We start from the raw sequence: 15098 nt of genomic DNA, 5'->3' as shown, positions 1-15098 counted from the left end.
GTTGATCTCGATACCAGGAGCCATGGGCTCTGTCATCCCCACGGCACCAGTTCTCATCTGATTCGGAGCACAGGTCTGGTGGGGAGGGGGTGCAGACATGAGCCCAGGGGGAGGGGAGGGCACCGGTGGCAGGGGGAGGGGGACACACCGGCCAGCTGGTGCAAGGGGCCCGTGGGGAGCTTAGCGTGGGAGGGGAGGGGCCCGTGCAGATCTGCCGGCTGTTGGAGGGCTGCGGGGATTCCTGCCTCCCCCCTACACCATCCCAACGCTCGCCTGCCCTCTGCCCCACGGTGGCCCGCAGGGCACTTGGGGCCAGGCCAGTGTAGCAGCTTTGGGGCCGGGTCACATCTGAGCACAGCACTCCGTGGTCTCCCGGGGAAAGGCCTGTGCGTGAGGAGAGCAGCAGTACCGGTTCTCTGCCTCAGGACTGGCCAAGGCCCCATCCACTGGACCCAAGGCCAGGGCGCTCACCCACAGAACCTTAGAACCTTCCACATACCAAGGCTTGTCCCTGGCTAGGCATGAGGGGGACAGAGTCCAAGGAACGCAGGGAGAGGCCGGATGGGAAGGGGTTTACCGTAAATAAGGACACGCATCTAGGACACGCATCTGTGAGCGGGGCGGGTGGGCCCACAGTCCCCTCAGCTCAGTTCGACGGTGGGGAGAGGTGGCTTGGAGGAGCGGGTGTCGGGGAGCCAGTCCCGCCGTCCCGCCCCAGACGGTCCGGCTCAGCCTGCATTTCCCATCAGCAGGATCTCCGCCCAGCACCGGGCCCGAGGGGCGGGGCCGGCGAGCGAGGGGGCGGGGCCTGCGACCGCCGAGCCCCGCCCCCGGGCTCTACGGAACCTCCCGGAGGAGGGGGCGGGCGGGGCGCGGCTGGGTCAGCTGAGTGACAGTCACGGGACCCAGACCAGCTCGGTCTGGCTTCCTGGAGGAGAAGGAAGGATGAGCGGGGGTCTCCGAGTGTGGCAGGCCAGTGGGGGGGCCCGTAGTGGGGAGGGTGTTGTCCTGGAGGACTCCCAGGACGGTGGGGTCAGTCCCGGGGCTGGTCCCGGGACGGAGGACAGCCCCGTGCAAGGGTGTGGGGAGCCCTGAGGTCTGGGCTCCGAGGCCTGGGGGCCGAGGGGAGACGGCTCAGGCAGCCTTGGGGTGACCTGGGGCACAGAGGAGCCTGCTCGGGAGGTTGGTACCTGGGAAGATGGGGAGGGCTGTGGAGAAGCTGCGCCTCCAAGTCCCGAGTCCCCCCCAGGACATGGACAAGGAGCGGGAGGCTCTGCAGGCCTGGAAGAAGCGCGTGGAGCAGGAGCTGGACCGAGTGGTGGCTTTCTGGATGGAGCACTCTCACGACCAGGAGCACGGGTGCGCCTCGCCCTTCTGCTGCCCTCAGCAGGGGTCCTTGCCCCTCCTGAGCCTGCACCTCACTCTCAGCTGACTCAGATCTGCTGAGCCCAGCAGAGCAGTGGACCGAGGGCTGGATGCAAGGCCCCTTCCTGCCTTTCAATACCGTGCATCCCACAGGGGTTTCTTCACGTGCCTGGGTCGAGACGGGCAGGTGTACGATGACCTCAAGTACGTCTGGCTGCAGGGGAGGCAGGTAGGGGTGTGCCCAGGCCAGAAGCTCTCCCAGAGGCAGAAGCCGGAGGCCGCCTGGCCTGTCCTCAGTGTGCACACACAAGGCCGGTCATGTCCACACTCTCCCCCCCATGACGGGGGCCCCTTGGGACTCCCTCTCATCCCAGCCCTGAGAACCCCCGCAGCTCCCACTTTAGCCATATTCCCTCCACTCCCGCACAGGTGTGGATGTACTGTCGCCTGTACCGAAAATTTGAGCGTTTCCGCAGCCCCGAACTTCTGGATTCAGCTAAAGCAGGTGCCCCCCCCCACGCCCACCTCCTCAGAGGCGCCTCCCAGTTTACTCTAGTTCCTAGAGAGGTCCGGAAGCTGTCCAGGGCCTGGGGGCACTCGCAAGCGGGAACGAAGTCAGGGGAAGGTGGGGTGTCCTCACCTGGGTTCTAGCGAGCTGACTTCCAACCACCAGGTGGCGAATTTTTGCTGCGTTTTGCCCGAGTGGCACCTCCTGGCAAGAAGTGCGCCTTTGTGCTGACGCGGGACGGCCAGCCCATCAAGGTGCAGCGAACCATCTTCAGCGAGTGTTTCTACACCATGGCCATGAACGAGCTGTGGAGGGTGACTGGGGAGGCGCGTTACCAGGTGTGCGGGAGGAGGGCGGCCCCGTGGGTCTCCGTGCCCTCATTCGAGCTGGAAGGGGCCACCTGATGCGTCCCCGTTCTGCGCAAGCCTCCTTCCTGGGCTCTGGCCGCAGGCTGGGTCACTGCCCGTCCTGCCTCTGGGCCCCTGTGGCCCCAGGGCTGCTGGCAACGCCCCCACCCCAGCCCCGCTGTTCTGTGTTGTCATGGGTGCCCCCTCCCTGCCGTCTCTACCTCTGAATCCACGGTAAAGGGTAGAGCACAGGAGCACAGAGGGACCAGTCCTTGCAGGGCCCTGGCTGGAAGGGAGCGCTCCCTCTGCCCTGAAGCCCCCCACCCCTGCTTTCTGGCCTGGGAGTGGCCTGCAGCCACACACTGGGAGCCCGAGGCAGGGTGGAGCAGAACCCCTCGGGGGCGGGGGGGCCCAGCACCCAACCCAGGGCCGGCCCGGAGTAGGCCCTTGGTGGAGGTGTCGCCCTGTGCGTGGGTGGGAGGACGAGGCTCTCCCAGCCCAGGTCAGGACCCGAGGGACCACACTGCACGGGACGCAGCCTCGGCCTGGGCCTCCCCTCGCCTCCTTTCTCCCCACCCAGAACGAAGCGGTGGGGATGATGGATCAGATCGTGTACTGGGTGCGGGAGGACCCCTCGGGGCTGGGCCGGCCCTGTCTCCCGGGGGCCCCCGCCTCTGAGTCCATGGCGGTGCCCATGATGCTGCTCAACCTGGTGGACCAGCTCGGGGAGGCGGACGAGGAGCTGGCGGGCACCTACGCGGAGCTGGGGGACTGGTGTGCCCAGAGGATCCTGCAGCATGTCCAGGTGGGGGGCACGCGGGGGGTGCGTGGATAGGAGGCTGACACTCGCCTGCCGGACAGGGCCTGGGAGCTGGGGAGTGGGGTGACCCCAGTCCCCACTCTCTGGGGCACCTCCTGTGCCCACACCCACACCCCCAGCTGGGTCCTGACGGCCCCCTTTACAGATGGGGAGACACGGCGGGAGGGGAGAGCTCGGCTTAGACCCTTGGAAAGGTTGGGAGCCCGGGGAGCCCGGTAAAGGGCCTCTGGCACCTTAGAGAGCAGGAATCCCGGCCAGATCCAAGGCCTTCTGGGCCTCTGTGGGCAGCCCAGCTGACTGAATCTGTCTTCATTCATTTTTAAAAAGATTTTATTTATTTGAGAGAGAGAGAGAGTGAGAGAGGGAATGAGTAGGGGGAGCAGGGCAGAGAGAGAAGCAGTCTCCCCGCTGAGCCACCCCTGGACCCTGGGACCGTGACCCGAACCAAAGACAGACACCCAACCAACTGAGCCCCCCAGGCGCCCCCGCAGCCCCCATTGGGTGTGTCGCTCTTCTCACCTCGGTGGCCCAGGCAAGGGTCAGAACTCAACCAGGTCCTCGGGCCCCTTCTCAAGTAACCCCTCTGAGCCAAGCCTGCCCAAGACTGCAGATCCCGGGGCGAGGGGGGGCTGGGGGGCAGGGGGACGGAGGGACGGAGGGCCTGCCTTCCTGGTTGGATGGGCAGGAGCTGAAGGCAGATTTACCTTCTGTTCCTCTCTTGGCAGAGGGATGGACAGGCTGTGCTGGAGAACGTGTCAGAGGATGGCGGGGAACTTTCTGGTTGCCTGGGGAGGCACCAGAACCCAGGTGAGGAGTAAAGTGGGCTGGGGCTGGCCCAGGAGGAAGGGAATGCTCGGTCTGGGGTTCTGTGCTTTAGCTGTGGGGAGTGCCTGGGGTCTGCCCTCCTCCCCGCACCCTCCACCTGCTGCTGAGGACCAGGCAGGGAAGCCGGGACGGGCCTCCTAGGCTGGGGTGTCCCCAGCAGGGACAGACCCGGAGGGCAAACTTCCTGCGGGGCGGTGGCTGTCGCGTGAGGCGTGAGCTCCGTCGTGGAGGAGGAAGGGAGGCACTGTGCTCAGCACGGGAGGCTGAGCCCCCCGCCCGGGAGCATGTGCTGCCTGCCTTATCTGGAGCACTCACCAGGCCATGCGCTGGAAGCCGGCTGGTTCCTGCTCCGTCACGCCATCAGGAAGGGTGACCCCGAACTTCGAGCCCGTGTTATCGACAAGTTCCTGTTGTTGCCTTTCCGCTCTGGATGGGACCCTGACCATGGAGGCCTCTTCTACTTCCAGGACGCCGATGGCCTCTGCCCAACCCAGGTGGGGATGTGCCCAGGGCCACACGGTACTGGCCTGTTCAAGGCTTTCTTCCCTGGGAGGTGGGTGCCGTCATCACCCGGGTCATAGAGGGGGCCTGGGTCTCAGAGCGAGGAACTTGCCCAGTGAGACCCTGGGGGTAAACTCTTGACTTCGACACCAGCGGCCCTCGACCTCCTGTGCATAGGGAGGCTGTCAGGGAAGTCAGACAATGCCAGTTCTGAGACATGTGTCCCCTTCATCTGTGAAAGGCTCTCGGGTGGGTGACTGTAAGGTGTCAGTGGCGGGGGCAGATCGCTCCCTTATGTCTGTTGCCTCTGATCGCGTTTTGATCCTGCTGAGATCTGCCCCTGCTCTGCTCTCAGCTGGAGTGGGCCATGAAGCTCTGGTGGCCACACAGTGAAGCCATGATTGCCTTCCTCATGGGCTACAGTGACAGCGGGGACCCCACCTTGCTGCACCTCTTCTACCAGGTGGCTGAGTACACCTTCCGCCAGGTAGGTGCTGCTTCCTGGTCCAGAGCCCTCCATGGGCTCAGGGTGGGTGTGGATGAAACGGCAGGCAGCCACTCCTGTCCAGGTGGGCCGCGGCCAGGCTTCCTTGGGCTGTGGGAGGAGGCTAGGCCCCGAGGGGGACGCTCATCCCACACCCCCTTCTTCTGTCCCTCACTGGGCATGGTCCCTCAGCTGGCCTGAGTTCCTGGAGGTCCGGCCTCTGCTCCTCTGGAGCTGATGTTTTGGTTGCGGGGTGTGTGTGGGGGGGTGGGGGCAGACTATAAACAAGTAAACAAACATACAGACGGTAATGACAGCTTTGGAAAACAGATCAACGTCAGGGGACTGGGGGATGAGCGGGAGGCAGCAAAGGCAGAGGGGGTTGCCCTGCACAGAGGAGTTACCTTGTGGGATTTAGGCATTACTGGGTCCCGGGAGGGGAGTCTGTAGAACACCGGCAAAGGCAGGGAGACAGGAGGCCAGTGAGGATGGGGGCCTGGCCTGGGGTGTGAGCTGCAGTGGGCAGAGGGGTCAGAGTCTGCATTGGCGATGGTCACTTGGGTGTTATTTTTTTTAAAGATTTTATTTATTTATTCATGAGACATACACAGAGAGAGAGGGGCAGAGACACAGGCAGAGGGAGAAGCAGGCCGCATGCAGGGAGCCCGATGTGGGACTCGATCCCGGGACTCCAGGATCATGCCCTGGGCCAAAGGTAGGCGCTAAACAGCTGAGCCTTCCCTCACTTGGGTGTTAGAAGGAGGTAGAGGATACTGTGAGCTGGGAGGCAAAGTAAGCTTTTGGGTACAGAAGGGGAAGAGAAGAGAGAATAGGAGACCAGAATCAGCTGTGAGGTAGGAAGGAAGCCAGGGGTCCCCCAGAAGCAAAGCCCTGTGAGCAGAGTGATGTACCAGCTGGTGCTCAGGGGTCACCTTGGGTGCAGCGCCTGCCGATGAAGACTCTTCATGTGTTTCTAAAACCGTGATCCCCTGGCTGCTCAATCCCAGTACAGCAGGGACGGTGTTATTCTGGGGTGTGTGGGCTTCGAAACCTGGGAGAAAATTATACCTCCATTTGCACCAAATTGGAACCCAGTGTTCGCTTCCACAGTGGTGTCAGCAGTGCCAGACTTTACCATCAGTAGAGGTCCCCAGTGTGTTCACATTACAAGCATTGCACAGACGCACATCACCACTTCCAAACACAGGAATCCGGAGACCTGAGGCTGTTCACATCGGATGCATTGCTAAAGAACATGTGTTAAACAGCACCACTTTTAACTGCATGAAGGGGGAGTTAAGGAATACGCTTTTTTTTTTTTTTAAGATGTATCTATTAATTTGAGCGAGGGAGGGCCAGAGGGAGAATCTCCAGCCCAGGTCTCCGTGGGGGAGCAACTTGCTTCTAAGTTACATGGAGGTCCCCGCCTCCACCAGGGCTCTCTTTTTGTTTCTTGAAATCATTTTTTATTTAAATACAATTTATCCACATGAACTGTGTCCACGAGCTCAGCTCAGCGAGATGGGACAATGTATGCATTTGTAACCACCAGCTCTGGAACGTTTTGGTCATCCCCAAACGGGGTGCTTCCCAGTCCCACTTGTGGGGTGTCGAGTCCGAGCCCGTGCCCCGCCCCCCCCCCCCGAGGGTTATGTAGCTGCACAGCCCCATCCCGGGGTCGAAAGGGGAAAAGCCCCACGCCTTCATTTCGGCCCTGGACGCCGTCTCGCCTTGAAAAGCGCTGATTCTGGAGCCACCTTCGCGGAGCCGTGACCGCGGGGTAGCGGTGCGGTGGGGACGGTGAACGCCCCTTTCCCTGGCCTTGTGGCCCCAGGGAGACTCCTGCAGACCTGGCTGTCACCGTCTTGTGATTGCAGTTTCGCGACCCTGAGCACGGGGAGTGGTTTGGCTACTTGACCCGGGAGGGGAAGGTCGCGCTCACCATCAAAGGGGGTCCTTTCAAAGGTGAGTGGGGGACGGCAAGGGCCGCGCCGCAGGGGCTCGGGGCCGTCGGCTGCCTCTCGGCCTGCGACCCGCTGTCCTGCCTCTCCCCGCAGGCTGCTTCCACGTGCCGAGGTGCCTGGCCATGTGCGAGGAGATGCTGGGCGCTCTGCTGGGCCGTCTCGCCCCGGCCCCGAGCCCCGGCCCCGGCTGCCCCGCCGCCGTCCCCGCCCGTCAAGCCGCGAAATAAAGCTGAGCCTGCTCCACTGGCCGTGTGCGCGCGTCTGTGGGGTCGCGGGGAGGGGCGGCCGCCCACCTGGCGGCAGGGTACCTGCGGCCCCCGCCCGGCCCCGCCCCCGGCCCGGCCCCGCCCCCGGGCGCCCGCCCCGCGCCGCGGCCATTGGCTCGGCCCCGCTCCGTCCCGCCCCGCGGACGGGCCCCGACCCCGGCCGGCCGCGGGGGCGGGCTCGGAGGCGCGCACTTCCGGCCGGTGGCGGGGCCCGGCGCGCACCGCCCCTTCCGCCGCCGCCCCCGCGAGCCCCGAGACCCAGCTCCAGCCCCGGCCCCAGCCCCGGCCCGGCCGCCCCGGCGTCGCCTTGGAGCGCGGCGGCAGCAGCTGACTGCGTGTACGACCCGCTGGGAGCCGCGAGCCCCGCCGCCGTTATGAACATCCGCAATGCGAGGGTGAGCGGCGGGGGCGGGAGGCTGTCCGCGCCGCGTGGGTGCGGGGCCCGGGGCCGCGTGCGCATGCTCCCGAGGGGCCCGGCCGGGCCCTGGGCGGCTCGCCCCGCGCGCCTGCGGGCTCGGGGCACGGACAGGTGAGCGCCCCCGTCCCCGCGGCGTGGACGTGCCGCAGCGGGGATGTCGGGGCGCCCGTGCACGGTGTCCCGGAGCCTCCCGGCGCTCCCGGCCGTCCCTGGGACCGAGGAGCTCTGCACGGCGGCTGTGCACTCGGTGACGGCGCCCGCCCGGCCCCGCGGGGGCGGGGGTCGGGAGGAGAGCGACGGGGAGCTGGCTGCTAGGGAGGCTGAGGCCTACTGGGTCACCACGGCCCCTGGCCCGACCGCGCTCCCTGCCCGCCTTCCCGCAGCCGGAGGACCTGATGAACATGCAGCACTGCAACCTCCTGTGCCTGCCCGAGAACTACCAGATGAAATACTACTTCTACCACGGCCTCTCCTGGCCCCAGGTGGGCAGCTCGGAATTTCGGGAGGGGCAGAAACCAGGCCGAGGAAGATCCACGTGGGAGGAGCAGCAGTGGGCTGTGCGGCAGGCAAGCCAGCTAGTGGACCCAGGGGTCGGGAGCTGTCACTAAAGCCACCCCTTGACCCGTTTCTGTCATGCGCACAGTGACAGGCCAGCAGTGGGACCAGGGGTCTGCCACGGGCTCGTCCAGCTCTGACAGGAAGTTATTTTCTGACTTCTTTCTCTTCCTTGTCACCTAGCTCTCTTACATCGCAGAGGATGAGAACGGGAAGATTGTGGGGTACGTGCTGGCCAAAATGTGAGTCACCAAGGACGGAGACAGAAGCCTGGTGCCAGAGTTGGGAGTGGATGGCGGGAGGGTGATCGCCAACACCACGTGTGTCTCGCTGTTTCTTGTTTTAAGGGATTAATATACTAGTCTTCAGTTCACTTTCAAGTTTACGAAAAACTGGGTGGGAAGGATAGACTGCCCGGGTACTCCTTACCCTTTGCCCTCTAGTTTTCTCGATCGTTAACATCTTGCAGTACGTTTGTGACCCTGGATGAACCGGTATTGCCACATGACGGAGATCTGCTTTGTGTTGTACTTTCTGTGGATTGGGGCGTGTGTCTAAGAACACGCATTTGCTGTTCCACACGCAGGAGCTTCAGTGTCCTAAAAACCTTCCGGGTTACTTCACTTCTCCTCTCCCCTCCCCCCCACGGGAACCACAGACATAGTCACTTACCATGTCTGTAGTTTCTCTTCTCCAGAATGTCATAGGATGGGAGTCCTACAGTATGGGGCCCTTTCACGTTGGCTCCTTTCACTTAAGTCATGTGTATCAAAAGTTCCCCCATGTCTTTTCATGGCTTCGTAGGTCAGTTCCTTATGGCATGATCAGCATTCCCATTGTACCCCCACAGACGCTGCATTTGTCTTTGGGCCACTGTGTGGGCTTGTGAGCGTCCCAGCTCTCCTCCCTCCGGGGTCCAGGGAGCGGGCGACTTCGGAGCCACCAGAGGACTTTGTGCTCCTGCTTGGCATGCACCCCGGGGATGTGGGGTGGTGACTGCATCTGCGCCAGGCTCCTTTCTAGCATCTTCTTTCTTCTTGTTCTAGGGAAGAGGACCCGGATGACGTGCCCCATGGACATATCACCTCCCTGGTACATGGGGCCTGCCCAGGTCCTGGCAGGGGTAGAGGTGGGCTTAGTTGAGGCAGCCCTCAAGGTCCCACTCTTCTCCCACCAGGCTGTGAAACGTTCCCACCGGCGCCTTGGCCTGGCTCAGAAGCTGATGGACCAGGCCTCCCGAGCCATGATCGAGAACTTCAATGCCAAATACGTCTCCCTGCATGTCAGGAAGAGGTGGAAGCCAGGCTGAGGGAGGAAGGGAGGGGTGGGGGGAGGAGGTATTGTCTTCATGTGGGTCCTGGGGTGCCTTGGCTCTTGGAGAAGATCTGGGACTAGTGGGGAGGGGGGCACGGGGAGGGGGGGCCAGGCCTGGACGTGCCGTCCTTGTCTGGCCCAGTCTGTGCAGCTTAGCAGCGCCTTGTTCCCCTGCAGTAACCGGGCCGCCCTGCACCTCTATTCCAACACCCTCAACTTTCAGTAAGTAGATCGAGATTTTTCTAATGGAATGGGGTGGTCCCAAGTCTGGCACATCCAGGCATCTGAGACAGGCTGAGCTGCCTTCCAGGTGGAAGGATGTGGGTGACTGGGGGAGAGACCTGGGCTCAGCTGAGATGGAGAGCAGGCCATGGACTTCCAGATATTACCAGAGTGTCTCCTTCAGGGTCTGTGGGGACGACACCTGCCTGCTGTAGTCTGCTCAAAGCAGGTTGTGATGCAGGAGTGTTTGGTGTGGTTGGCTGTGTCGCTCGATGCCGGCTAGGCCTAGGTGGAGGGCCATGTGGTGAAGCGCAGTCTTCTCAGTAGAGGTGAGGGCCCAGGACATGAGCAGAAGCAGGGCTCAAGGTGGCCTGGCACCTAGAAGCATCTAAGAGCAACCAGGAGAAAGGAGAGTGTGGTGCTATGGAAACCTAAGCACGTCCAGGCAGGTAGAGTCATCAGCAAGAGCAGTGGAGGGATGCAGAGCCTTGGGGTGTCCTGGTGGATGAGGGTAAGCCCACTTGGGGACATGGGAGTCTCTGTGTGCCTGGCGCAGAGCAGAGAAAACCTGGCAGGGAAGTGATGTGGTGGAAGCTGCTCAAGGGGGATCCCGGCTGGGGGTGGAGGGCCCCCGGAGACAGCTTCAGCTTCAGTTTGCTGGGGGTGAAGAGGGACCGCCAGGAAAGGCATTCAGGGAGGGGTCCTGATCTGGATATAGAGTCTCTGGTGGCCAACAGTTCTGGGGTCTCGGGGCTGGCCAGCCCTCCTAGGCCATCAAGCCCAACACCCTTCCAGTGGCAGGGTACCCGAGTGTGTGCATCCACCCTCCAGTGCAGGCTTGGCCCCTAAGGTCCTCAGAGCAGGGGTCACAGGGCCTGGCAGTGAGTGTCAGGAACCAGAGGTCCCAGCTCCCGTCCTCCTCCGTTCCAGTGGCTAGGCCCAGGAGTCAGCCTTGGTTGCTCAGTGAGTGACAGGGAACAGGGCATGGAGGGAAGGGAACAGCTAATTCAGGGCTTGGGCTCACAGCAAACCACAGAAACAGATGTGTGGGAGCCAGCTTAGGGACACAGGACAGTGGGAACCCCCAGAGGGTGCAAGGCGCTGGGTGCTACTTGCTGCCTACTGCTGGCGAGCGCAAAGGGCAGGCCGCGTCGGAATGGGCTTGCTGTCTCCGTCAGGGGAAGACAGACGTGCCGCCACACTAGCGCAGGATGCCAGAAGACTGAGGAGACTTGACCCTCTGATTTGGGTCGTTCTTTTCTGTTCCTCCTGCCCCCAGGATCAGCGAAGTGGAGCCCAAGTACTACGCCGATGGGGAAGACGCGTACGCGATGAAGCGGGACCTCACCCAGATGGCTGACGAGGTGAGTGTCCCTTGGGATGCCTGAGGCTGTCGGAGGCCCTCAGAGGCTGTGCTGCCCAGTCGGGGCCACTTCCCCTCAGGTTCTCAGCTGCCAGGTGGGGAGCAGGCCATGGCCGGGCTGGAAAGGAGGTATCACCCCAACATTCCCTTCTCTGCCAAAGCCTGTTCTGTCTGAGGTGTGATGGCAGAGGAGAGGGAAGAGACTCTTGGAAGCGCCCAGAACTTGGTCCCCTGGTCTTAGGGGTGAGACTCGGCTGGGAGAGGAGAAAGTCAGGGTCCTGCCCCAGGCTCGTCAGGGGCCAGGGCCGTTCTGAGGGCTTGGTGGCACCCGTGTGAGGGAGGCATGTGCATGCTCACTCGAGAGGAGATTGCAGGGCCCAAGAGGTCTCCTGCCCCAGGCCTGCCGCCCTTCATCCCTGGTGTGGGGGGCGGCGGAGGGCCTGTGTGCTCAGGAGACTTAGGTCCCGTCTCCCCTTCTGTCCCCCCGGGCTCCTGGCGGCAGCTGCGAAGGCATCTGGAGCTGAAGGACAAAGGCAGACACGTGGTGCTGGGCGCCATCGAGAACAAGGTGGAGGGCAGGGGCAGCTCGCTTCCGAGCTCTGGAGACGCCTGTCGTGACGAGAGAGGCCTGGCTGCTGACGATAGCGGGGGCGACAGCAAGGATCTCAGCGAGGTCAGCGAGACCACAGAGAGCACCGACGTCAAGGACAGCTCAGAGGCCTCTGACTCTGCCTCCTAGAGCCCGCACTTGCTCCTCACCCCACCCTGGCCTGCCCATCCTGTGCTCGCCCCTCGAGGTTTCCCAATAAACTTCCCCCAGTGGCCTTGGGGAGTGTGTGTGTGCGAGTATGCACATGGGGGCGGGCGGGGGGCCACCTCTCTCCAGCCACTCCGTGTCCCTGTGGTTATGGACATCACAGCCTTTCAGCACCGCATTCCCTCCAGAGCCAAGTAGAGGGGATTCGGAGGTGGGGCTCCCATGTCTGATGGCTTTCGGCACCTTTGGGCCCGGGAAAGGGACACCCTGGAGTTCTGGAGGCTGGTCCCTGCCGGGAGGCAGATGCTCTGCCACTGCCTTGCTGGGCTTCTGATGCCTAGAGTCCGGGGCTTATCTGGTGCCGTTCTGTCTTGTCATGGCCCAAGCAGCCACCCAGTTGCTCAAGTCCTGGCAGCTGTCCTTGATTCCTCCCTCCCCTGCCATCCAGAAGATCGGGAAGTCTGGTGTGTTCGACTACCGTAATACCCATGGAATCTGCCCCCTAACCTAAGCCTTCATTTGGAAATAGTTGATAAACTTTATTTTTAGTACAGCGTTAGGTTTACAGAACTGAGCCATTGGATAGTTCCCTGGAACCTCCCTCCCGCCTCCTTCACCATCCCCGAGTTACTTTGTATCAAATGTTACATGAGCCAACATTGATACATCATTAACCCTAGTCCAGGACTGATGGTTCCTTTTTCTGTTGCACATTCTGGTTTTGGACAAAGGCATAAAGTCATTTCCTTTTTTAAAAAAGATTTTATTTATTTATTCATGAGAGACAGAGAGAGAGAGAGAGAGAGAGACACAGGCAGAGGGAAGAGCAGGCTCCATGCAGGAGCCCGATGTGGGACTGGATCCCGGGTCCCCAGGATCATGTCCTGGGCTGAAGGCAGGCGCTAAACCGCTGAGCCACCTGGGCTGCCCCCCCCTTTTTTTTTTTAAGATTTTAATGTCATTTAAAAAAATTCTTTTGAAAGATTGATTTGGGAGAGCGTGAGCATGAGCAGAGGGAGGAGCAGAGGGAGAGGGAGAAGCAGATTCCCTGCTGAGCAGGGAGCCCCATGTGGGGCTGGGTCCGAGAATCCCAGGGTCTTGACCTGAGCCCAAGGTAGATGCTCTACCTACTGAGCCACTCAAGTGCCCTGCACAGGGTCATTTCATACAGAACATTAGCCCTGGTTTTTTTTAATTGGACTGGTTGGCATAACAATGTTGGATCAACTTCAGGTGTAAACAGTGCTGCGCCCCGTCTATAGGTGCTGCTAGGCTCAGCACAGGTGGAGCTCCCATCTGTCACCACGCGCTGCTGTTCCCGTGTCCTTGTATTCCCGGTGCTGTGCCTTTTATTCCCCACACACTCATCCCACGACCGGAAGCCTGTATCTCCCCCTCTTCACCCAGTTTGCCCATCCCCCTTCCCCTCTGGCAACCAGTTTGTGCTCGGTATTTTATTTTTTATTTGCTGACAGAGAGGGAGCGGGCACACGCGGGGGGAGTGGCAGGCTCCCTGCCCAGGGCGGGTGCAAGCGGGGCTCGAGCCCAGGACCCTGGCATCACGACCTGAGCCCGAGGCAGACGCCTCGCCAGGTGCCCCGTGCTCTCCGTGGGCGGGCTTCTGTAAGCCGTCCGTTTCCGTGGCTTGACTCCAGCCCTGAGATCTGCTCCCGGCCTTTGTCCCCGTCCCCGTCCCCGCCCGGGGCTGCACAGCGTCCCCCGCGGCGGTTAGGCTCGGGCAGGCTCTGCCTGGGCTGCCCCTGTGCTCGCTGCGGCTGCTCGCGCAGACGGTGCGCGGCTCCCCGGCGAGGCCCGCTGGCCCCCCCGCCCCGGCGGCAGCTCGCTGCCCTCTCAGGCCGCCGCCCGCCACGTGACCGCGGCGCAGCCGGAGCCCAAAGCCGAGGGGGCGGGGCGCAAAGCTGCGCCTGCGCCTGCCCGCCCGCGGCGCCCCGCCCCACCCCGCCCCGCCCCTGCGCCTGACGTCAGGGCCGCCCGCGTCGCCCGCGCGGCCGCCTCCTTTCCCAGGCTCTGAGTGGCCGGGCGGCGGCGGGGCGGGCCTTCCCGCGCGGGGCGGGCATGCGCACTGCCTCGGCCGCGCCCCAGCGCGGGGCGGGGGCCCGCGGTCGCTCCCACGGCGCCAGGCCGCACCCTCCCCCCGCCGCGGCCGCCCCGGCCCGGCCCGCCCCCTGCCCTGCGTGCCCTGCGTCCCCCGCGGCCTGGGGCGGCTGGGCGGCTTCCGCGGCGCTTCCTGGGCGGAGGTGGGGGCCGCGGCGGGGGCGGGGCGGGCAGCGAAGCCGCAGGCCGCCGGCCCCTGGGGCCCAGCGCTTCCCGCGCCTCTGCGGCCGCCGCCCGTGGGAGGAGCGGCTCCGGGGCGGCGCGGCGGGCGGCGGGGAGGCGGGCCCGCCCCTCCGTCCTCGCCGCGGGGCTGGGGGCTCCGGGGACGCCCCCGCAGGCGGAGCGCCCGTGCGCAGATGGGTGCACGGCCGTGCCCCTGAAGCCCCATCCCTGGCGCCTCCTAGAGAGCTTGTAGGAAATGGGGGCCCCGCGGCGTCTCCCGTGGGACCTTCCCTGCCCGCTTAATGCCCCCCGCATTCTCGCTCTGACGCCCACACTTAACGTGGAGCTCGTGTCCCTCTCGCCCCTCCTCCGCGCCGCACACCTGAGCACGGCGGCCCCGAGGTCGCCCTCAGGACCCAGGGTTTACTCCGCTCCTCAGCTCCTGGACCGCGGTCCCAGAGGTCCCATCGGGTCCTCGCCCTCTGCAGGATAATGGGCTTTGGGATTCTTTGAACGGGAATGGGGGGGCGGTGAGGATGGAGAAAGCGCTGGGCCCTCAAAGGCCAAACAAGCGTCCCCTTTTTTTAAAAATTATTTTATTTATTTAGTCATGAGACGGGGATGGAACTGGAGGGTATTATGCGGAGTGAAGTAAGTCACTCGGAGAAGGACACACATTATATGGTCTCATTCATTTGGGGAATATAAATAATAGTGAAAGGGAATAGAGGGGAAAGGAGAAACAATGTGTGGGAAATAACAGAGAGGGAGACAGAGCATGGGAGACTCCTAACTGGGAAACGAGCTAGGGGTGGGGAAGGGGAGGAGGGCGGGGGGTGGGGTGACTGGGTGACGGGCACTGAGGGAGGCACTGGACGGGATGAGCACTGGGTGTTATTCTCTATGTTGGCAAGTTGAACACCAATAAAAATAAATTTATAAAAAAAATAAAAGTATTTACTCATGAGAGACACAGGGAAAGAGAGAGATAGGCAGACGGAGAAGCAGGCTCCACGCAGGGAGCCGATGTGGGACTCCATCCAGGACTCCAGGATCACAACCTGGGCTGAAGGCAGGCGCTAAACAGCTGAGCCACCCAGGGATCCCCAAAC

The 15098-nt window shown here is 62.9% G+C and overlaps 2 protein-coding genes across 3 annotated transcripts; both read left to right on the top strand.

The window, feature by feature from the left end:
• Nucleotides 1-826: 826 nt before the first annotated feature.
• Nucleotides 827-7057, top strand: LOC121483335 (renin binding protein). The gene is made up of 11 exons (XM_041741775.1): nt 827-972; nt 1250-1359; nt 1519-1594; nt 1795-1870; nt 2039-2211; nt 2801-3025; nt 3766-3847; nt 4184-4359; nt 4722-4853; nt 6728-6815; nt 6908-7057. The coding sequence occupies exons 1-11, from the start codon at nt 946-948 to the stop codon at nt 7039-7041; spliced, it is 1299 nt and encodes a 432-aa protein (XP_041597709.1). The 5' UTR covers nt 827-945; the 3' UTR covers nt 7042-7057.
• A 217-nt stretch (nt 7058-7274) lies between these two features.
• NAA10 (N-alpha-acetyltransferase 10, NatA catalytic subunit) lies at nt 7275-11776 on the top strand. 2 transcript variants are annotated; one of them, XM_041741776.1, is made up of 8 exons: nt 7275-7475; nt 7882-8064; nt 8237-8295; nt 9100-9145; nt 9231-9346; nt 9545-9589; nt 10869-10953; nt 11455-11776. In XM_041741776.1, the coding sequence occupies exons 1-8, from the start codon at nt 7455-7457 to the stop codon at nt 11689-11691; spliced, it is 792 nt and encodes a 263-aa protein (XP_041597710.1). In that variant the 5' UTR covers nt 7275-7454; the 3' UTR covers nt 11692-11776. The 2 variants fall into 2 exon arrangements, with proteins under 2 accessions (XP_041597710.1, XP_041597711.1); XM_041741777.1 differs by having other exon boundaries at nt 7278-7475; nt 7882-7980.
• Nucleotides 11777-15098: the final 3322 nt, after the last annotated feature.

Source organism: Vulpes lagopus, chromosome X, assembly GCF_018345385.1.
Source record: "Vulpes lagopus strain Blue_001 chromosome X, ASM1834538v1, whole genome shotgun sequence".
NCBI lineage: Eukaryota > Metazoa > Chordata > Mammalia > Carnivora > Canidae > Vulpes > Vulpes lagopus.
Note: the sequence above shows the minus strand (reverse complement) of the source record. Positions and strands in the feature narration are given on the sequence as shown.